The sequence below is a fragment of the Apium graveolens genome, unplaced genomic scaffold (genome assembly GCF_009905375.1).
Source record: "Apium graveolens cultivar Ventura unplaced genomic scaffold, ASM990537v1 ctg7706, whole genome shotgun sequence".
NCBI classification, from domain to species: domain Eukaryota; kingdom Viridiplantae; phylum Streptophyta; class Magnoliopsida; order Apiales; family Apiaceae; genus Apium; species Apium graveolens.
The window spans coordinates 51799-75022 of NW_027420558.1; the positions used below are offsets into that span (position 1 = coordinate 51799).

General features: G+C 36.2%; 5 protein-coding genes across 5 annotated transcripts; 3 read left to right on the forward strand and 2 right to left on the reverse strand.

Moving 5' to 3' along the window:
• Positions 1–1833: 1833 nt before the first annotated feature.
• Positions 1834–2523, forward strand: LOC141704323 (auxin-induced protein 6B-like). The gene has a single exon (XM_074507570.1). The coding sequence runs from the start codon at positions 1925–1927 to the stop codon at positions 2225–2227; it is 303 nt and encodes a 100-aa protein (XP_074363671.1). The 5' UTR covers positions 1834–1924; the 3' UTR covers positions 2228–2523.
• Positions 2524–3760: 1237 nt separating this feature from the next.
• On the forward strand, positions 3761–4063 carry LOC141704312 (auxin-induced protein 6B-like). Its single transcript, XM_074507558.1, has one exon. It carries the CDS (start codon positions 3761–3763, stop codon positions 4061–4063), a length of 303 nt encoding a protein of 100 aa, XP_074363659.1.
• A 2850-nt stretch (positions 4064–6913) lies between these two features.
• LOC141704321 (auxin-induced protein 6B-like) lies at positions 6914–7619 on the forward strand. Its single transcript, XM_074507567.1, has one exon. It carries the CDS (start codon positions 7024–7026, stop codon positions 7324–7326), a length of 303 nt encoding a protein of 100 aa, XP_074363668.1. The 5' UTR covers positions 6914–7023; the 3' UTR covers positions 7327–7619.
• Positions 7620–11931: 4312 nt separating this feature from the next.
• On the reverse strand, positions 11932–13365 carry LOC141704313 (uncharacterized). The gene is made up of 2 exons (XM_074507559.1): positions 13102–13365; positions 11932–13044 (listed from the first exon to the last, which is right to left on the reverse strand). The coding sequence occupies exons 1-2, from the start codon at positions 13363–13365 to the stop codon at positions 11932–11934; spliced, it is 1377 nt and encodes a 458-aa protein (XP_074363660.1).
• A 7753-nt stretch (positions 13366–21118) lies between these two features.
• LOC141704314 (uncharacterized) lies at positions 21119–21625 on the reverse strand. Its single transcript, XM_074507561.1, has 2 exons — positions 21365–21625; positions 21119–21307 (listed from the first exon to the last, which is right to left on the reverse strand). The coding sequence occupies exons 1-2, from the start codon at positions 21623–21625 to the stop codon at positions 21119–21121; spliced, it is 450 nt and encodes a 149-aa protein (XP_074363662.1).
• Positions 21626–23224: the final 1599 nt, after the last annotated feature.

The following is a 23224-nucleotide window of genomic DNA, read 5'->3' on the forward strand; positions in this document are numbered from 1 at the left end:
AAATAATGAGTTGTTAAAATAAATTATAACATTATAATATTTTTAAGAAAAAAAATAAAATAGTTTTTAATAATTATATTTCTCGACCACTTAAAGGGGCTTGCTTTCTTTATTTTATTTTATATGTCTAGTCTAATTTTAACCAATTTAACTGAAATATCAGAAATTACTATATCTTTGACAATCGACATCTACAATTTAAAAGTAATGTACGATTTCTAAAGTTATGAATGTCTAAATAATTTAAAATAAAATTAATTTTATTCTTAAAACTTGACTTGTGAAATATATTGATAAAATTATACACCAATGGATTAAGAATCAAGTCTAGGGTGTGAGTGTGGGTATATAATTGTAAGATGAAACTAGTATTTGCGAACTATACCTTAAGCTGGTCGATTAAAAAATATATGCGAACTGTTAGTGTACAACTCAACTCGGCTCGAGTTCGGCTCGGCTCGGTTGTTCGTGAGCAAACTCGTGTTCGGCTTGGCTTTGCTCAGCTCGTTTATAAACGAGTCGATCGTGAACATTTTGTTTCGGCTCAGTTTTTAAACTCGGCTCGGCGCGGCTCGGCTCGGCTAGTTTAAAAAAAAATTATGCTCGGCTCGGCTCGGTTCTGTTTGTTTGCAGCTTTAGCTTTAACTGACAGCTTTCTTCGGGCAGGAGGAAATTATTGGGGAAATAACTCAATTGGTAGAGCAAAATGCATTTATATATCCTTAGTGAAAATGTAGTTTCTCGATGAAACAAGGTTCGAGGTTCAATTTTTCCCATTTTTCATTCCTACTTGTTCGATATTAAAGAGTTCGAGATGATGGTGTTAAAAGTGATAGAAGTGCCAGAAAAGTAATTAAAAATTATTGGGGAAGTAGCTGAATTGGTAGAGCAAAATGCATTTTATTATATCCTTGGTGATGGCGAAAATTAGGGCTGTAATTCGAGCCGAGCGAGCCGAGTTTCGAGCCGGGCATAATTCGAACTCGACTCGAGCCTAAACCCTAAACCATTACCCGAACTCGACTCGTTTAATTTCACGAGTCGAGTCGAGTCGGCTCGTTTAGCTAAACGAGCCGGTATTAACGAGTCGGGCGAGCCGGCTCGTTTAATTTTACACTTAATCGAGCCAAAAACTCCACCCGAACTCGGCTCGTTTAATTTCACGAGTCGAGTCGAGCCGGCTCGGGTAATTAAACGAGTCGCAACTTCTGTCCGAACTCGGCTCGTTTAACTAAACGAGCCGAGTCGAGCCCACTTAAACGAGTTCGAGCCGGGCAAGCTCGCGAGCCGCCCGACTCGAATTACAGCCCTAGCGAAAATGTCGTTTCTTGATGAAACAAGGTTCGAGATTCAATTCCTCGCTTCTTCATTATATTTTTCCCATTTTTCAGTCCTGCTTTTTCGATGCTAAAGAGTTCGAGAGGATGGTGTTAAAAGTGATAGAAGAGCCAGAAAAGTAAGACTTGTCATATAGCCAAGTAGATATAGAAACATCCAGCTATCATTGCAAAACTGCAAATACAGCCAAGTTGATTGCCAGTGTTAGAAATATGTAACAGACTTCGATGACCAACTCATAAGAAGCCCTACATAGTGTGCCTAAGTGCCAATGTGTTGTTATTCTGTTGTTTCTTATGTTGTCGTTAGGAGGCAGAACCATGTGTGCCTAAATGCCAAATTTTAAAAATAAAATTTGGTGATTTTTCTTTTACATTATAATTTGTTTTATTGTCTACTAACCACACAAGTAAGGTACTTGCACCATTCATGTTCTTGTCGAAATGTAATCCACTTACAAAGTGCATCTATATATACACTTGCAATTCATCTGATACTCATCAAAACTACTAAGCTCAACTATCTGAGATTTCTTCAATCATCAAGTCCTCAAGAGATCATTATTTCATATTCATTCTTCAGATCTATGGCTATCCGTATGCCTCTTATTAACCAAGCTAAACAAATTCTTCGAAGATCTTCCTTAACTGCCAGGCACACAAGTTCTACAATGTCAGATGTACCAAAGGGTTATTTTGCAGTCTATGTTGGAGAACAAGAAAAGAAGCGATTCGTGATCCCTTTATCATTCTTAAATAAATCTTCTTTTCAGAACTTGTTGAGTCAAGCAGAGGAAGAATATGGCTTTCATCATCCAAATGGTGGACTTACAATACCATGCAGAGAGGATATTTTTCTTGATCTCACTTCTCGCCTAGGGGGATTATGAGTCAGGCCTTTTCTAGTTTCTACTGACTCCAACATGTACAGAATTGATCATCACACATTTTTGTAGACATTTTTTCATTGCTTTATTTCCCTAAAGTAATTACTAGGGTTGGCTATACTTTCTTTTATATAAGAAATTTTTTTGTTGAAATTTTCAGCAACTTGATCTATAAGAAATTTTTTGTTGAAATTATTGCCTGAAGTAATAACTAGGGTTTCTCTGTAAGAATTTTTCCAGTTGAAACATTAGCAAAATCTATAAGAAAGTCCCATTTGCAGAGATGTGAAATCTGGAAAATATAGTTTTACGCAGTTGTTAAAAGTTCATTAGTGATATAGAGTAGAGGTAACAAAGAACTGAGCAACCAAATGTTAGGATTTTGACAAAACTTCAAATTTTCCAACAAGTCGTAAAATATCTTTTACTTGTGAATTTCAAGCAATGTCGATTCTTTTACACATCAGTAAAATGATCATCCCCACATGAAAATCTCTGTGCAAATACGAAAATCCTTGCACTAAAGAAGGCCTTTTATTCTGCAGCAAGAATTTTCATGCCCAAGATCAAAATGGCTACTGCAGCAGAGATTTTCAGAGTTCTATATGATAACTTTTACATAATTACAATGAACTTTGTTTCAAATGTCTAAGCATTTACAAAGTGTATTTTTACGATTTGAAGGAACTTAAACTGCAAGTCACACTGACGAATTTTTCCACAATAAGTCACACTTACCGCACAAGGATTTTCAGTGTTGCAGACACTCTAACTTTGTGAGTTAATAAGTTTTGCCTACAGCAACAAATAGATGATCTTCTTTTTCAGCAAAGAGAGTACTTTAGCAGTACCATAAGATAAGAGAAACAAGAATTGCTGTGTCAAGACTTGCCACTGTTGCAAAATGAACTAAAAATATTCAGCTATCAATGCGAAAATAACCAAGTTGATTACCATTTGTTAGAATTATGTAACCGACTTTGATGACCAACTCATCAGAAGCCCTACATAATTTCTTATGTTGTTTTTAGGAGGCAGAACCATGTGTAACAAAATTCCAATGTATCTTCCTAAATTGACGGTTTCATTCTCCACATTAGCAGTTCAATGCATATTGCCACAATAATTACATAAATAGATGTCTGAAACATGTTCCTGAACAGTCTTAATAAGCAGCTAATCAACCACAGAATTAAGATACTGATTTTGAATATAGAGATCCAACTGAGTAGTATTTTTATTTACAACTGCTTTTTCATTTCAGACTAATGGCTATAAATCCCCATATTATCTTCTCGATGCTGAGTTGCAAAACAGAGCCATGTGCAGTCCATGAACTATTGTTTATCACTAACCCCACGTAAGGTACCTGCACCACTCATGTTCTTGTCGAGATATATTCCACTTACAAACTGCATCTATATATACACTTGCAATTCTTCAGATACTCATCAAAACAATTAAGCTCAACTATCTAAGGTTCTTCAATTATCAAGTCATCAAGAAATTATTATTTTTCATTCATTTTTGACAGCCATGGCTATTCGTATGCCTCTTATTAATCAAGCTAAACAAATTCTTCGACGATCTTCCTTCAGTGCCAGGCACACAGATTCTAAAGGGTCAGATGTGCCAAAAGGTTATTGTGCAGTCTATGTTGGAGAACAAGAAAAAAAGCGATTTGTGATTCCATTATCATTCTTAAACATTTCTTCTTTTCAGAACTTGTTAAGTCAAGCCGAGGAAGAATATGGTTTTCATCATCCAAATGGTGGACTTACAATACCATGCAGAGAGGATATATTCCTTGATCTCACTTCTCGTTTAGGGGGATTATGAGGCAGGATTGATGCTTCAGCCTTTTTACTGACTGCAACATGTACAGAATTGATCATCACACATTTTTGTAGACATTTTCTTTAAGAAAGTTTTTTGTTGAAATTTTCAGCAACTTGATCTATAAGAAAGTCCAATTTGCAGACATTTCTTTACTGGAAGACATTTACTGTATTTTTAAATAAATGTTATATCCAATTTGGTACTTTAGCATTCATAGTTTTCTCCGTATGGAAGTCAATGGTAGGATTTTTAAAGAAGTTAAATTTTTTTGCGGAAATTACCAAAATGATCTCCAACCTTTCAATTTAATTTCATTTTAATTAGATTGTGTCAGATAATTGAGGATCAGATAGAATTTCATGTCTGGCATCATCTTTTCATTCATACCTAAATTTTTATGATTGGGCTTCATTTTTCAATACATGCCTTAAGTATGTATGATACCTACTGCTGATGAATCAGTGGAACAATCTTGTTCACAGATATTTGCAATCTGATAAATAATAAATTGAATGAGTACGAGATGAGATGAGTCGTGACGAGGATTGCCTTTCTGTATAAATAGTTTTGTCTGGAAAAATATTACAGGTGAAGTTAAAAAACAGCACGGTGAATCCAAAGGAAATGCATATTCGGGGGACAGTTTCTTAACTTAAGGCAACTAACAGAACCTAGGATCTCCCGGTTACTAAACGGCCATTTTTGTTGTTTATGGAGGTTATACAGGAACATAAATTATTAGAAAAACGACAGCAAAAGTTAATTATGATATTTCCTTTTACTGTCAACTTTATGCTGTTATAGAATCCCGCCACTCATAGGTATTATTAACATTCATAACGAACATAAAGACGTATTAATAAATTGTAATGTATATTTATAATGCCAGTAACATAGGATTTACCATCTTGTTTTGATTCCCCTGCAGATATAACAGTCCTCGAATCATCACTGGACCTACTTATAGACTGAATCTTAAAACTCCACTCGATTATTAATTTTATTAATATTCAAGCTTTTCTAGCTGGAAGCTGTCTTACATTGTATATCAGCATCAGCTTCCTGATATTTCCTAAAAAAAATCTATAAATTCACCTTGAGGACACCTGTTGTTTCTGTTGGAAAGGCAAATAAAATAGATTAGTTTGTACTTGATTTATCATACTTAAAACTCCATTCTGTTAATTATCTTATGCTCCTCTCTTGCACAACATTGAACAAAATTGATTTTTAAAGGCTAAATCTAAGGATTTACGCTATAATCTATAGCCTCGTGATTTGTGGGATCTCAAACTGCAGGTCACATTGATGAAAGTCTCCTCATTGCAAGGAATTGTAAGGCACCCCATTGGATGATCATAGCCAAACTCCTCTTCCGCTCGCCCTAACAATTTCTGGAACGCATGATGCCTCAGATATGATAATGGGACTATAAATTTCTTCCTTTCATTTTCTCCCACGTAAACAGCAAAGTGGCCTTTTGGTACATTTCTACTTTTAAACCCTGGAAGGTGGATTGCCATGATATATGTATCTTACTTAGGTATGTAAATAAACGGAAGCTAGGCACGAACTTTCCAGGAACTACTCTTCAATATGATGTAGGGATTAACTTAGATTGAGTAAATGAGTTATTGGAGTGTATCTGCTTGTGTGTGCAAATATATATAGTTGAGTGGCCATCAAGTCTAGACAATTAATCTGAAGGGATGCAAATGAGTATTTACAAAAAAGAATGATGGATCCAAGGAAAATGTAAGAAAAAACAAATGTCTTGTCTTGGGAAGAAAGTACAAGAGTACCTAAAACTAATTCCAGAAAGTGACCTATATATCTATGTTATCCACATCGTTAATTTACAAAACAGAATTTATAAAAACATCTTGATAATCACCGTAAAAAGGAACTGTTAGTTAGTTATATACATAGTTGTTTAAAATGCCAAAGTTGAAGTTTCAGTACTTGATACTGTGAAAGGAACTCTTAACTAGTTAGACATTAAAACCTAGGTTTCTCTGTTAGGTACAGCATGAATTTTGCATAGTTTGTAGAGATATATAGTTTAGATCAAGAATTAAACTGTATTGTCACTAGATTACAACTTGTATCGTTGTAAACCAACCAACAATGTATTCGTCATCTATGGAATGAGCATCTTAGGAGAGTTCCAGTCTTCCATTTCGTAGTAGACAAACATTCAAATTGCAGTGTGTTGGCAGGCGCAAAATAAACAGCCTATGCAGTTATTTTTAATACCATACCATGTACTTAAACGGTTATCTTTAAAATGCATAGTATACATAACTGGCGTTTAACTTATTCCATTGTACTTCAAATAGCTGATTTTTTGATGATCAATCAAAGATCTGTAGCAGTGCTTAAATTAGTTATTTTTTGCTTCGCAAAGATTTTGCCATGTCCACATCTAAAGAACTGTAGCCGATCTTCTTTTTCAATCAGAGTTTAGCAGTACCATAAGGTAAGAGAAACAAGAAGACTTGTCACTATTGCAAAATGAAATAGAAACATTCAGCTATTAGGTAAGCCACTGACATAGCCAAGTTGTTCCAGTTTTTAGAATTATGTAACCGAATTTAATGACCAACTCATCAAAAACCCTACATAATTTATTATGTTGTTGTTAGGAGGCAGAACCATGTGTAACAAAATGCCAATGTATATTCTTAAATTGACTGTTTCAATACCTACGTAATCGCCTTAATGTTGAGTTGCAAAACAGAGCCATGTGCTTCATGTACTATTGTTCATCACTAACCCCACAAGTAAGGTACTTGCACCACTCATGTTCTTGTCGAAATGTAATCCACTTACAAAGTGCATCTATATATACACTTGCAATTCATCTGATACTCATCCAAACTACTAAGCTCAACTATCTGAGATTTCTTCAATTATCAAGTCCTCAAGAGATCAATATTTCTTATTCATTCTTCAGATCTATGGCTATCCGTATGCCTCTTATTAACCAAGCTAAACAAATTCTTCGACGGTCTTCCTTCACTGCCAGGCACACAAGTTCTACAATGTCAGATGTACCAAAGGGTTATTTTGCAGTCTATGTTGGAGAACAAGAAAGGAAGCGATTTGTGATCCCCTTATCATTCTTAAATAAATCTTCTTTTCAGAACTTGTTGAGTCAAGCAGAGGAAGAATATGGCTTTCATCATCCAAATGGTGGACTTACAATACCATGCAGAGAGGATATTTTCCTTGATCTCACTTCTCGTTTAGAGGGATTATGAGTCAGGCCTTTTCTAGTTTCTACTGACTCCAACATGTACAGAATTGATCATCACACATTTTTGTAGACATTTTTTCATTGCTTTATTGCCCTAAAGTAATGACTAGGTTTGGCTGTACTTTCTTTTATATAAGAAATATTTTTATTGAAATTTTCAGCAACTTGATCCATAAGAAAGCCCAATTTGCAGACATTTCTTTACTGGAAGACATTTACTGTATTTTTAAATAAATGTTATATCCAATTTGGTACTTTAGCATTCATCCTTTTATCCGTATAGAAGTCAATGGTAGGATTTTTAAAGAACTTATTTTTTTTTGCGAAAATTACCGAAATTATCTCCAACCTTTCAATTTCATTTCATTTTAATTAGGTTGTGTCAGATAATTGAGGATCAGATAGAATTTCATCTCTGGCATCATCTTTTCATTCATACCTTAATTTTTATGTTTCGGCTTCATTTTTTAATACATAAATGAGAAACAACCATAAATGTCAAAATGATAATCATTCAATCATGCCTTCAATCCATACAGCTTCCTTTACATATAGCAAGCAACAAACTAGCTAGGAATAGAGAAAGACAACCATGTCCTTATACTATCATTATACTATCAGAGTACTTAAGCTAACAAGAAGAATAAAAGAGACAATTATGAGAATGTGGTCCTAGAGGTGGTTTGTTAAGAGAATAGTGATGTGGCATGCAAAGTGGCACAGCATCAACGTACATAATCTGCATTACTCCCCTTCAGGCTGAGCTGGAGACGCTGGGGAAGCTAAGCTCCAAGCTTGTCCAGAAGGTGATAGTGTTGTTTCACTGAGAGTGGCTTTGTTAGTATGTCTGCAAGTTGAGACCCGGAAGGCATATGAGAAGTTTTAATATCGCCAGCCTTTACTTTGTCGCGTATGAAGTGACAATCCACTTCAATGTGTTTGGTTCTAGCATGCATCACTGGGTTGGCTGCAATAGAGAGTGCTGCCATGTTATCACAATGCAGAACTGCAGGTGGCAAAGAGGAGAGGCCCATGTCTTTCAGGAGAGTAGATAACTCCGTTATTTCACATGCTGTAAGTGCTATGGAGCGATACTGAACGAGCTACAACTTGTTGTTTCTTTGTTTTCCAACTCACAAGAGAGTCACCCAGAAGCAAACAAAAACCAGATGTTGATTGACGAGTTACCGGACAATTCGCCCAATCACTGTCTGAGTATGATTGTATGGAGGGGCGAGATGCAGATGACAAGAGAACACCCTGAGACGGATTGCCTCCCAAATATCGAAGTAATTTCATTGCTGCCTGAAGATGGTTGGCTCAAGATGTGCACAGCAAACACAATATCTAGACGTGTCACTATCAAGTATATAAGTTTTTCAACGAGTCTTTGATAAGGATGAGGATCTGTGAGTGGCGTGCCACTTGTCGGAGTTAATTTCAGATGAGGGTCCATTGGAAATTTGTGGATGATGCATTTTCCTGTTAGGAAACATAATAAATAGAATAATTATTAAATCAGTACAAATCTGAATAATTAGTGTGTGCATCAGTTATGGATTTCAAAGGGAGGATTTGGTGGGAATAATAATATTTTAGCTTTAATTTAGGGATTGTGAGTTGAGATTGGGGTTATAAATAGGGAAGCCATTTATATGTTAGAGAAGGAAGAAATAAGATGACTTATGTGTGTTTGTGGAGAGTGGGTGGTCTCTCGAATACCACCTAGTTGTGTGTGTGTTTAGCAATAAAAGAATTCATTTCTTTATATATATATATACAAATATAAGGACTGGACAGGTCCTAACAGTGGTATCAGAGCACCTTTGTTCTTGAGGCAACGTTGTTCTCGGGGCAACGATAGGTACAAAACAAGTTGTATCAAATCGACGACTTAGAAAAAAAACTGAAATAATGCAAGCAGAATATCAGAAGTTCAACATTGAAAAGCTTCAAAATGACATTTCATTCCTCAAAGAAGGTATGGTTGCCATACTTGCAAAAATGGGCAGCTATAGTCGCGAGACTAGTGGACCATCACCGTCTGTTGTTGAGAATCAGCAAGGCTTGAAACGGGTCACGAATTCGGTCCACGAAATTGAGGAGAAGCTGAAGGGAGTACAAGCGACTGAAAGAGATCTTAAATCAGATTCTGAAATGATTGGTTTTGGAAAACTTCAAGAACAAGAGACTTTATTGTCTAATGTCTCATCGCATCCAAGTGCATCCATGGACTCTTTATCGCGAAGAATTGAAACAGTCATGTTCGAAGGCGTAAAACTTGAAGGTCGGTCGTGCGTAAAACTTGAAGGTCGGTCGTTGGAGGCTGAACGTTATGTTAAAATTAGTAACCTCTCATCACCAACTAAGAAGGTCTGGTCAGTTGTAGTATACTTGAGACACGATCCTTTGTTCTTGTACAATTGTGGGGAATGTCAAGCACCTTCTTGTACTTGGGAGGAATTTAGAAAATTATTGGCGGAGAGCCAGGGGTTCTCGACTAGAAAGAAAAGGAAAAAGAAAGAATGAAACTATTTTCTCATTTGAACCTTGAGGACAAGGTTCAAGTTTGGGCGGCCGGTAATGTTAGGAAACATAATAAATAGAATAATTTTTAAATCAGTACAAATCTGAATAATTAGTGTGTGCATCAGTTATGGATTTCAAAGGGAGGATTTGGTGGGAATAATAATATTTTAGCTTTAATTTAGGGATTGTGAGTTGAGATTGGGGTTATAAATAGGGAAGCCATTTATATGTTAGGGAAGGAAGAAATAAGATGACTTATGTGTGTTTGTGGAGAGTGGGTGGTCTCTCGAATACCACCTAGTTGTGTGTGTGTTTATCAATAAAAGAATTCATTTCTTTATATATATATATATACAAATATAAGGACTGGACAGGTCCTAACAGTGGTATCAGAGCACCTTTGTTCTTGTGGCAACGTTGTTCTCGGGGCAACGATAGGTACAAAACAAGTTGTATCAAATCGACGACTTAGAAAAAAAACTGAAATAATGCAAGCAGAATATCAGAAGTTCAACATTGAAAAGCTTCAAAATGACATTTCATTCCTCAAAGAAGGTATGGTTGCCATACTTGCAAAAATGGACAGCTATAGTTGCGAGACTAGTGGACCATCACCGTCTGTTGTTGAGAATCAGCAAGGCTTGAAACGGGTCACGAATTCGGTCCACGAAATTGAGGAGAAGCTGAAGGGAGTACAAGCGATTGAAAGAGATCTTAAATCAGATTCTGAAATGATTGGTTTTGGAAAACTTCAAGAACAAGAGACTTGTTTGTCTAATGTCTCATCGCATCCAAGTGCATCCATGGACTCTTTATCGCGAAGAATTGAAACAGTCATGTTCGAAGGCGTAAAACTTGAAGGTCGGTCGTGCGTAAAACTTGAAGGTCGGTCGTTGGAGGCTGAACGTTATGTTAAAATTAGTAACCTCTCATCACCAACTAAGAAGGTCTGGTCAGTTGTAGTATACTTGAGACACGATCCTTTGTTCTTGTACAATTGTGGGGAATGTCAAGCACCTTCTTGTACTTGGGAGGAATTTAGAAAATTATTGGCGGAGAGCCAGGGGTTCTCGACTAGAAAGAAAAGGAAAAAGAAAGAATGAAACTATTTTCTCATTTGAACCTTGAGGACAAGGTTCAAGTTTGGGCGGCCGGTAATGTTAGGAAACATAATAAATAGAATAATTTTTAAATCAGTACAAATCTGAATAATTAGTGTGTGCATCAGTTATGGATTTCAAAGGAAGGATTTGGTGAGAATAATAATATTTTAGCTTTAATTTAGGGATTGTGAGTTGAGATTGGGGTTATAAATAGGGAAGCCATTTATATGTTAGGGAAGGAAGAAATAAGATGACTTATGTGTGTTTGTGGAGAGTGGGTGGTCTCTCGAATACCACCTAGTTGTGTGTGTGTTTATCAATAAAAGAATTCATTTCTATATATATATATATAGAAATATAAGGACTGGACAGGTCCTAACATTTCCATGCCGAATTCATGTAGCAAATCCAACGTGTATTTCTTCTGTGAAACGAAGAAGCCAGCTCACGAGCGAGCAATTTCAAGGCCCAGAAAATAGCTCACTGCACCCAGATCTTTCATATAAAACTGCTTAGCCAACATTGCTTTGAGGTGCTCGATCTCCGTATTAGTGTTGCCAGATATAAGAAGGTCATCAACGTAAACAAGCACCAATGTAATTTTCTCACCCGAGGTTTTTGTAAACAAGCTGTAGTCAGTTTTTGATTGCTCATAGCCAAGGTTCAGCAATGTTTCAAACAGTTTGCTGAGCCATTGGCGTGGTGCCTGTCTGAGCCCAAGTAACTCTAGGGTAATCATCAACTATGGTGAGAAAATGTTTATATTTTCCTCTTGTAGCCACTCTATAAGGCCCCCACGTGTCAACATATATCAGTTGAAACTTATCAGAAGCATGTGAATTACTCAAGTCAAATGAGAGTTTAGCAAACTTAGACATTGGACAAGTGACACATATTTTATCAACTGGCAAGGGATGGTGTCTAAGAAAAGGTATATACCTCAATTTGGTGATGGAATCATGTCACAATCATGTCTGTCACAATGCATAGTCTGATATTGGCTGCTTCGAGACAGAGTTAGCAGTGATCACAACAAGCTCATCCTTGAGATAATACAATACATTTTGAAGTGCACCATTTGCCTGTATTCGCTTTGTTGCTGCATCAATAATGGTGCATCCTTTTGGGTAAAAATGGACCACACAGTTGTTGTCCTCAGATAGCCTATGAATAGACATTAAATTATGTTGAAACTGAGGCACATAAAGAACCTTTTTCAAGACAAGAACACTTTTCAGTATTAAGTTTCCAATATGAGTAATCTTTGCACTGGCCCCTGTTGGCAGCTTAATAATTACATCAGGAGGAGCTGCTCGAACATTGCTCAGTATATCAATGCTAAAGGTCATGTGGTCTCTTGCACCAGAGTCAACAATCCAGGTTGTGTTATCAGTCGTAGACATATGACAAGACACCATTCCAGAGAAACAGTTTTCGAGCTCATCATCAGTAATTGACAAGGAAGCATTATTCGATACAGCTGTCGGAGGTAACATTTTCAAAAGTTGCTGCATTTGTTGAGTTGTCAAGGTCACATCAGGAGAAGCGCTCTCTTGTACAGCAAGGTTAGTACGCTTAGGCTGCTTGGGAGTAGTAACAATAGACTGAGGTTTTGAGGTGAGGGGTTTATACTTTCGATGCCAACGTGGGTAGCCAATCACAGTCCAACACTTATCCCCACTGTGATTCTTTTGCCCACATGCCTGACAAGCTGGTCCTTTATATTCATTCTGAGATCTGTCATACATAGCAGCAGCATCTTGATTTGCTGAACCAAACAAGTCCCTTTGTGATTCTTCTTGTTGCAAAGTGGAAAATGCAACATCAACACTAGGGAGGGGATTTTGCATTAAGAGTTGAGAGCGAAGAGCAACATACATATCATCAAGACCATTCAAGAATTGAAGAAGACGTGACTTAGCTTTATATTTATCAATAGCAGAAATAAAGGCTGTAACATCTGCAGCAACAGTGGTAATCACGGGGAGTGCATTCATGGACTCAATATCCTCCCAGAGGCTACTCAAGGTACTGAAATAGTCATTGAGTTTCATATTGTTTTGTCTAAGTGCATACAGATCACGAGTGGGCTTATATTTTTAAGACCCATTACTTAACAAGAAGCATTTTTCAAGCTGAGACCATACCTCAGATGCAGAGTTTATGAAGAGGATGGACTGTTTAATACCATCAGCAACATTTCTATGCAACCATGAAACAACAAGGTCATTACAGGTGTCCCATTGAGCCGCTTGAACAACATCAGAAGCATATCTGGGAATAGATCCAGTCAAGAACACTAGCTTGCATTTAGCAGAGAGTTGAATTTCAAACGATCGTTTCCAAGATCTATAGTCTGAAACACATTGTAGCTTGGAGACACTTACAGATAATGTCGTGCCATTCACCATTTTGGGTAAATAAACACTCAAGCTTTCTTAGATCTGAAATAAAAACAGATTAAGAGATGATGAAAGAGTATAACACAAATTAGTTGAATTTAAAAACAAAACCAAATAAGCATAAGTAATGGCTCTGATACCATAAAGACTAATAGAGCAATATACAAATTTGGAAATGAGAAACAACCACAAATGTCAAAATGATAATTATTCAATAATGCCTTCAATCCATACAGCTTCCTTTATATATAGCAATCAACAAACTAGAAATAGAGAAAGACAACCATGTCCTTATACTATCAGAGTACTTAAGCTAACAAGAAGGATAAAGGAGACAATTATGAGAATGTGGTCCTAGAGGTGGTTGTTGAGAGAATAGTGATGTGGCATGCAAGGTGGCACAGCAGCAACGTATGTATGATACCTACGGCTTAAGTATGTATGATACATACGGCTTATGAATCAGTGGAACATTCTTGTTCACAGATATTGTCATATGAATTTGACTACTGCAGCAGAGTTATGAATGGTTGAATACTAGATTTCTTCGGTGAACAGTGTGATAACTTTTATGTAATTTTTACATACAACAAACTCTTTTTCAAATGTCTAACAGTCTAAGCATTTAAAGTGTTTCACTATTTTGAGGAACCTAAATTGAAAGTCACACTAATGAATGTTTCCACATTGCACGGGATTGTAAGACATCCTATAGGATGATCATAGCCAAACTCTTGTTCAGCCCGCCTTAACAACTTTTGGAATGAACGATGTTTTAAATATGATAATGGAACAATGAACTCTTCCTTTCAGTTTTTCCGACATAAACAGCAAAGTGGCATTTTGGTAAATTTTTACTTTTAAGTTCAGCAAAGTGAATTCCCATGATATATATGTATCTTTGATAGAAGGAGGTATAGAAAATTAGAGCTACAATTACTCTCCAGAAATAATTTGCAATCTGATAAATTAATTAAATGAGCCGAGCCGAGTTATTTGTATGTTCGGCTCAAACTCGACTTATTTAGCTCGGAGTCGGCTCGAACTCGGTAACTCGACTTGGCTCGTATAAAATTTTTATATATAACAAATAATAAATATTTACTAATCACTTGTATAAAGATTTTAAATTTTTTAATTAAAATTTAATACTTATTTTAAAGTAAAATGATTAATTTAATTAAAATTTAATACATATTTTAATAATAAATAATATAATTAATTTAATACATATCACAGGAGCTTGATTATTTTAACAAATAATTTCTAATTAAAGTTAACTGTAAATTTCATCTCACACTTTTATTAGAGGAGTCTATGATAAAATCGACCAAAATTACAATTTCAAAAAAATTAAAATAGTGAGTCATTATAATATTTTTAAGAAAAAAAATAAAATAGTTTTTAATAATTATATTTCCCGACCCCTTAAAGGGGCTTGCTTTCTTTATTTTATTTTATATGTCTTTTCTAATTTTAACCAATTTATCTTAAATATCAGAAATTACTATATCTTTGACAATCGACATCTACAATTTAAAAGTAATGTACGATTTCTAAAGTTATGAATGTCTAAATAATTTAAAATAAAATTAATTTTATTCTTAAAACTTGACTTGTGAAATATATTGATAAAATTATACACCAATGGATTAAGAATCAAGTCTAGGGTGTGAGTGTGGGTATATAATTGTAAGATGAAACTAGTATTTGCGAACTATACCTTAGGTTGGGTCGATTAAAAAATATATGCGAACTTTTAGTGGACAACTAAACTCGACTCGAGTTCGGCTCGGTTGTTCGTGAGCAAACTCGTGTTCGACTTGGCTTTGCTCGGCTCGTTTATGATGCCTACTGCTTATGAATCAGTGGAACATTCTTGTTCACAGATATTGTCATATGAGTTTCACTAGTGCAGCAGAGTTATGAATGGTTGAATAGATTTCTTCGCTGAACAGTATGATAACTTTTATATAATTTTTACATACAACAAACTCTGTTTCAAATGTCTAAGTGTCTAAGCACTTATAAATGTTTCACTATTTCGAGGAACCTAAATTGAAAGTCACACTAATGAATATTTCCACGTTGCACGAGATTGTAAGATATCCCATAGGATGATCATAGCCAAACTCTTCTTCAGCCCGCCTGAACAACTTTTGGAATGAACGATGCTTTAAATATGATAATGGAACTATGAATTTCTTCTATTCTATTGAGTAACCAGCTCATCTAAAATCTTAAGGTGTTAGAGGAAGGCCCCAATAGGATCATATATTTAACACTCCCCCTCACTCGAAAGCCCATTTATGGGTCGAAGAGTGGACCACCGGCTCCCATCTTTGGGGAATAATTGCCTTAATGTCCACAATAAATTGTGAGAATATTGGAGGTGGCTAGGAATTGAACCTTAGTCCTCCCGCTAACCTAAGCTCTGATACCATGTTGAGTAACCAGCTCATCTAAAACCTTAAGGTGTTAGAGGAAGGCCCAGATAGGATCATATATTTAACACTTTCAGTTTCTCCGACATAAACAGCAAAGTTGCCTTTTGGTACATTTCTACTTTTAAGTTCAGCAAAGTGGATTCCCTTGAAGTTAGGGTTGACTGTACTTTCATTTCTGTAAGAAATATTTCAATGAAATATTCTGCAGTTTCATGACATTATATTTTGTCACTGTTTGCATTCTTAAACAACTAACTTTTCCAGACATGTTAAACCTTGAATTTAAATGTTGATGCAGTTAATAAGTTTTTTCATTGCCACAGGTTAAAAACGATTAAGCAACCAAATATATCTGTATTGGGACATTTTTTAAATTCAATAGTAGGATCTTATTTGGTAATTCTTATCGAATTAAATGGTTGGATTCCTCAGATTTTATACAGAACTAACTGCTCAGTACGGGAGTCTGAGTCACGTGGCCCTCGGAAATTATGACCAAAGTTGTGCACTAAGCCTTGATCAGTTTATCTAGTTAGGTAAGCCATTGACAAGTAAAACCAATTAGAGAGTACTTTAGCAGTACCATAAGGTGAGAAACAAGATTGTCAAGACTTGTCACTGTTGCAAAATGAAATAGAAATTTTTAGCTATTAGTGCAAACATAGCCAAGTTGTTCCAGTTTTTAGAATTATGTAACCGACTTTGATGACCAACTCATCAAAAGCCAGCTATTGTATCAGACGAGTAGCTATAAATCCCTACGTAATCTCCTTAATGTTGAGTTGCAAAACAGAGCCATGTGAATTCCAATGTACTATTGTTTACCACTAACCCCACAAGTAAGGTACTTGCACCACTCATGTTGTTGTCGAAATATAATCCCCTTACAAAGTGCATCTATATATACACTTGCAATTCATCTGATACTCTCATCAAAACTACCAAGCTCAATTATCTGAGATTTCTTCAATTATCAAGTCCTCAAGAGATCATTATTTCATATTCATTCTTCAGATCTATGGCTATCCGTATGCCTCTTATTAACCAAGCTAAACAAATTCTTCGAAGATCTTCCTTAACTGTCAGGCACACAAGTTCTACAATGTCAGATGTACCAAAGGGTTATTTTGCAGTCTATGTTGGAGAACAAGAAAAGAAGCGATTCATGATCCCATTATCATTCTTAAATAAATCTTCTTTTCAGAACTTGTTGAGTCAAGCAGAGGAAGAATACGGCTTTCATCATCAAAATGCTGGACTTACAATACCATGCAGAGAGGATATATTCCTTGATCTCACTTCTCATTTAGGGGGATTATGAGGCAGGATTGATGCTTCAGTTTTTTTACTGACTGCAACATGTACAGAATTGATCATCATACATTTTTGTAGACATTTTTTCTTTGCTTTTTTGCCTTAAAGTAATAACTAGGGTTGGCTGTACTTTCTTTTCTGTAAGAAACTTTTTTGTTGAAATTTTCAGCAACTTGGTCCATAAGAAAGTGTAATTTGCAGACCTTTCTTTACTGGAAGACATTTACTGTATTTTTAAATAAATGTTATATCCAATTTGGTACTTTAGCATTCATCATTTTATCCGTATAGAAGTCAATGGTATTTAAGCTAACAAGAAGGATAAAAGAGACAATTATGAGAATGTGGTCCTAGAGGTGGTTGTTGAGAGAATAGTGATGTGGCATGCAAGGTGGCACAGCAGCAACGTACATAATCTGCATTACTCCCCTTCAGGCTGATCTGGAGACGCAGGGGAAGCTAAGCTCCAATCTTGTCCAGAAGGTGATAGTGTTGTTTCACTGAGAGTGGCTTTGTTAGTATGTCTGCATGTTGAGACCCAGAAGGCACATGAGAAGTTTTAATATCTCCAGCCTTTACTTTGTCGCGTATGAAGTGACAATCCACTTCAATATGTTTGGTTCTAGCATGCATCACTGGGTTGGCTGCAATAGAGAGTGCTGCCATGTTATCACAATGCAGAACTGTATGTGGCAAGGAGGAGAGGCCCATGTCTTTCAGGAGAGTAAATAACCACGTTATTTCACATGTTGTAAGTGCCATGGAGCGATACTGAACGAGTTACAACTTGTTGTTTCTTTGTTTGCCAACTCACAGGAGAGTCACCCAGAAGCAAACAAAAACCAGATGTTGATCGACGAGTTACCGGACAATTCGCCCAATCACTGTCTGAGTATGCTTGTATCGAGGGGCGGGATGCAGATAACAAGAGAACACCCTGAGACGGATTGCCTCCCAAATATCGAAGTAGTTTCATTGCTGCCTGAAGATGGTTGGCTCAAGATGTGCACAGCAAACACAATATCTGGACGTGTCACTGTCAAGTATATAAGTTTTCCAACGAGTCTTTGATAAGGATGAGGATCTGTGAGTGGCGTGCCACTTGTCGGAGTTAATTTCAGATGTGAGTCCATTGGAAATTTGAGGGATGATGCATTTGTCATGCCGAATTCATGTAGCAAATCCAACGTGTATTTCTTCTGTGAAACGAAGAAGCCAGCTGACGAGCGAGCAATTTCAAGGCCCAGAAAATAGCTCACTACACTCAGATCTTTCATATGAAACTGCTTAGCCAACATTGCTTTGAGGTGCTCAATCTCCGTATTAGTGTTGCCAGATATAAGAAGGTCATCAACGTAAACAAGCACCAATGTAATTTTCTCACCCGAGGTTTTTGTAAACAAGCTGTAGTCAGTTTTTGATTGCTCATAGCCAAGGTTCAGCAATGTTTCAGACAGTTGACTGAACCATTGGCGTGGTGCCTGTCTGAGCCCGTACAATGATTTTAAAAGTTGACCCACCCATTCGCCAGTTGACCAATTTGCAGCATGGGCAGACTCAGCAGTAATTCGCGATCTCATGCCACTGTACCCTTAAGGAAATTTCATATAGATAATTTCATCAAGATCTCCGTTCAGGAATGCGTTAGACACGTCCATTTGTACTGTTAATTTCGCGACTTGAGGGAATGTTTCTGCATAATCAATGCCATAAATCTGTTTGCATCCCAGAACCACGAGCCTTGATTTGTACCTTTCAATCATTCCATCAGGATTGTACTTAGTTTTGAAGAGCCACTTGCATCCAATGGCTTTCTTGCCTGGGGAAGTTTAGTAATTTTCCAAGTGTTGTTCTCTTCCAAGGCTGTTAACTCACTATTCATGGCTTCTCTCCAATTCTCGCTTTGCACAACTTGTTTAAAGCTGGTAGGATCATTGTTAATTGTCAAGTTTGCTGAGAAACACTGAAAATGATCATTTATCACCATGTCAACAATGCTTGCAACATTTGCAGATGTGTGCACACTGTTCACATAATCTCCCAACCAAGCAGGCTTATGAGTGACTCGAGAGGATCTCCTATTCAGGTGGTGATGTGTATGAATCATTGTTTTTTGTCTCATCAGTTGGCTGCCCATCCTCAAACACTATGTCATCATGGCAGTAGGCACTAGGCTGAGGCATCTTCACAGGCTTAGGTTGTATATAAGAATCTGAACTTGCACTATTGAGAGGAAAAATTGACTCATGAAAGATCACGTCACGAGAGATAAATGTCTTCTTGTTTGTAAAATCCAAGGTATAGCCCTTTTGAATAAACGGTTATCCAACAAAGACACACGGGACTCCCCTTGGGCCGAATTTATCACCATTTTGAGATGGGTTCGCAGCAAAGGCAAGGCGCCCATAGGCTTTTACACGATCATAATCCGGTGGTTCGTCAAACATGGTCTCGTATGGTGTTTTATTCTCCAAAACTGGTGTTGGAAGTCGGTTAATCAAATAAACAGCATCAAGGACACACTCACCCCAGTGTTCCAATGGCAGACCAGCTTGAAAATAAAGGCATCTAGCAACTTCAAGCACATATCTATGACGTCGTTCCACACGAGCATTTTGCTGTGATCGATTGACACATAAGGTTTGGTGTAATATTCCATTGTCTGCATAGAACTGTCGACAGTTTTAAATCACTAAACTTTGTTGCATTATCAGACCATATAGTTTGTACATTTCGTTTGAATTGCACACCATCATAGTTGCAAAAGGATTTCATGGTGGCAAGATAATTCTGATATCTGATGTAGGAGATATACCCAAGTAACTCTAGAGTAATCATCAACTATGGTGAGAAAATGTTTATATTTTCCTCTTGTAGCCACTCTATTAGGCCCCCACGTGTCAACATGTATCAGTTGAAACTTATCAGAAGCATGTGAATTACTCAAGTCAAATGAGAGTTTAGCAAACTTAGACATTGGACAAGTGACACATATTTTTTCAACTAGCAAGGGATGGTATCTAAGAAAAGGTATATACCTCAATTTGGTGATGGAAGCATGTCCCAATCATGTGTGCCACAATGCATAGTCTGATATTGGCTGCTTCGAGACAGAGTTAGTAGTGATCACAACAAGCTCATCCTTGAGATAATACAATCCATTTTGAAGTGCACCATTTTCCCGTGTTTGCTTTGTTGCTGCATCAATAATAGTGAATCCTTCTCGGTAAAAATGGACCACATAGTTGTTGACCTCAGACATCCTATGAATAGACATTAAATTATGTTGAAACTGAGGCAACAAAAAGAACCTTTTTCAAGACAAGACCACTTTTCAGTATTAAGTTTCCAATATGAGTAATCTTTGCACTGGCCCCTGTTGGCAACTTAATAATTACATCAGGAGGAGCTGCTCGAACATTGCTCAGTATATCAATGCTAAAGGTCATGTGGTCTCTTGCACCAGAGTCAACAATCCAGGTTGTGTTATCAGTCGTAGACATATGACAAGACACCATTCCAGAAAAACAATTTTCGAGCTCATCATCAGGAATTGACAAGGAAGCACTATTCGATGCAGCTGACTGAGGTAAAATTTTCAAAAGTTGCTGCAGTTGTTGAGTTGTCAAGGTCACATCAGGAGAAGCGCTCTCTTGTACAGCATGGTTAGCACGCCTAGGCTGCTTGGGAGTAGTAACAATAGACTGAGGTTTTGAGGTGAGGGGTTTATACTTTCGATGCCAACGTGGGTAGCCTATCATAGTCTAACACTTATCCCCACTGTGATTCTTTTGCCCACATGCCTGACAAGTTGGTCCTTTATATTCATTCTGAGATCTGCCATACATAGCAGCAGCATCTTGATTTACTGAACCAAACAAGTCCCTTTGTGATTCTTCTTGTTGTAAAGTGGAAAATGCAACATCAACACTAGGGAGGGGATTTTGCATTAAGAGTTGAGAGCGAAGAGCAACATACATATCATCAAGACCATTCAAGAATTAAAGAAGACGTGACTTAGCTTTATATTTATCAATAGCAGAAATAAAGGCTGTAACGTCTGCAGCAACAGTGGTAATCACTGGGAGTGCTTTCATGGACTCAATATCCTCCCAGAGGCTACTCAAGGTAGTGAAATAGTCATTGAGTTTCATATTGTTTTGTCTAAGTGCATATAGATCACTAGTGGGCTTATATTTTTAAGACCCATTACTTAACAAGAAGCGTTTTTCAAGCTGAGACCATACCTCCGATGCAGAGTTTATGAAGAGGATGGACTGTTTAATACCATCAGCAACATTTCTATGCAACCATGACACAACAAGGTCATTACAGGTGTCCCATTGAGCCGCTTGAACAGCATCAGAAGCATATCTGGGAATAGATCCAGTCAAGAACCCTAATTTGCATTTAGCAGAGAGTTGAATTTCAAACGATCGTTTCCAAGATCTATAGTCTGAAGCACATTGTAGCTTGGAGACACTTACAGATAAAGGACCATACGCCATTTTGGGTAAACAGACACTCAAGCTTTCTTAGATCTGAAATAAAAACAGATAGAGAGATGATGAAAGAGTATGACACAGATTAGTTGAATTTAAAAACAAAACCAAATAAGCATATGTAATGGCTCTGATACCATAAAGACTAATAGAGAAATATACAAATCTGGAAATGAGAAACAACCATAAATGTCAAAATGATAATCATTCAATAATGCCTTCAATCCATACAGCTTTCTTTACATATAGCAATCAACAAACTAGGAATAGAGAAGGACAACCATGTTCTTATACTATCAGAGTACTTAAGCTAACTAGAAGGATAAAAAAGACAATTATGAGAATGTGGTCCTAGAGGAGCAACGTACATAATCTGCATTAGCCTTAAGTATGTATGATACCTACGGCCTATGAATCAGTGGAACATTCTTGTTCACAGGTATTGTCATATAAATTTGACTAGTACAGCAGAGTTATGAATGGTTGAATACTAGATTTCTTCGGTGAACAGTGTGATAACTTTTATGTAATTTTTACATACAACAAACTCTTTTTCAAATGTCTAACAGTCTAAGCATTTAAAGTGTTTCACTATTTCGAGAAACCTAAATTGAAAGTCACACTAATGAACGTTTCCACATTGCACGGGATTGTAAGACATCTTATAGGATGATCATAGCCAAACTCTTCTCCAGCCCGCTTTAACAACTTTTGGAATGAACGATGTTTTAAATATGATAATGGAACAATGAATCTCTTCCTTTCAGTTTTTCCGACATAAACAGCAAAGTGGCATTTTGGTAAATTTCTACTTTTAAGTTCAGCAAAGTGAATTCCCATGATATATACGTATCTTTGATAGAAGGATGTATAGAAAATTAGAGCTACAATTACTCTCCCCAAACAATTTGCAATCTGATTAATTAATTAAATGAGCCGAGCCGAGTTATTTGTATGTTCGGCTCGGACTCGACTCGTTTAGTTCGGAGTCGGCTCGAACTCGGTAACTCGACTTGGCTCGTATAAAATTTTATATATAACAAATAATAAATATTTACTAATCACTTGTATAAAGATTTTAAATTTTTTAATTAAAATTTAATACTTATTTTAAAGTAAAATGATTAATTTAATTAAAATTTAATACATATTTTAATAATAAATAAAATAATTAATTTAATACATATTACAGGAGCTTGATTATTTTAACAAATAATTTCTAATTAAAGTTAACTGTAAATTTCATCTCACACTTTTATTAGAGGAGTCTATGATAAAATCGACCAAAATTACAATTTCAAAAAAATTATAATAATGAGTTGTTAAAATAAATTATAACATTATAATATTTTTAAGAAAAAAAATAAAATAGTTTTTAATAATTATATTTCTCGACCACTTAAAGGGGCTTACTTTCTTTATTTTATTTTATATGTCTTTTCTAATTTTAACCAATTTAACTGAAATATCAGAAATTACTATATATTTGACAATCGACATCTACAATTTAAAAGTAATGTACGATTTCTAAAGTTATGAATGTCTAAATAATTTAAAATAAAATTAATTTTATTCTTAAAACTTGACTTGTGAAATATATTGATA

What these genes read in the sequence shown, in the direction of transcription:
- LOC141704323 (XM_074507570.1), top strand. Translation starts at nt 1,925, where the DNA reads ATGGCTATCCGTATGCCTCTTATTAACCAAGCTAAACAAATTCTTCGA.
- LOC141704313 (XM_074507559.1), bottom strand. Translation starts at nt 13,365, where the DNA reads ATGGTGAATGGCACGACATTATCTGTAAGTGTCTCCAAGCTACAATGT. An exon ending in TCATAAACTCTGCATCTGAG is followed by an intron (nt 13,045 to 13,101) that starts GTATGGTCTCAG and finishes TAAAAATATAAG; the next exon opens with CCCACTCGTGATCTGTATGC.
- LOC141704314 (XM_074507561.1), bottom strand. Translation starts at nt 21,625, where the DNA reads ATGGCGTATGGTCCTTTATCTGTAAGTGTCTCCAAGCTACAATGTGCT. An exon ending in TCATAAACTCTGCATCGGAG is followed by an intron (nt 21,308 to 21,364) that starts GTATGGTCTCAG and finishes TAAAAATATAAG; the next exon opens with CCCACTAGTGATCTATATGC.
- LOC141704321 (XM_074507567.1), top strand. Translation starts at nt 7,024, where the DNA reads ATGGCTATCCGTATGCCTCTTATTAACCAAGCTAAACAAATTCTTCGA.
- LOC141704312 (XM_074507558.1), top strand. Translation starts at nt 3,761, where the DNA reads ATGGCTATTCGTATGCCTCTTATTAATCAAGCTAAACAAATTCTTCGA.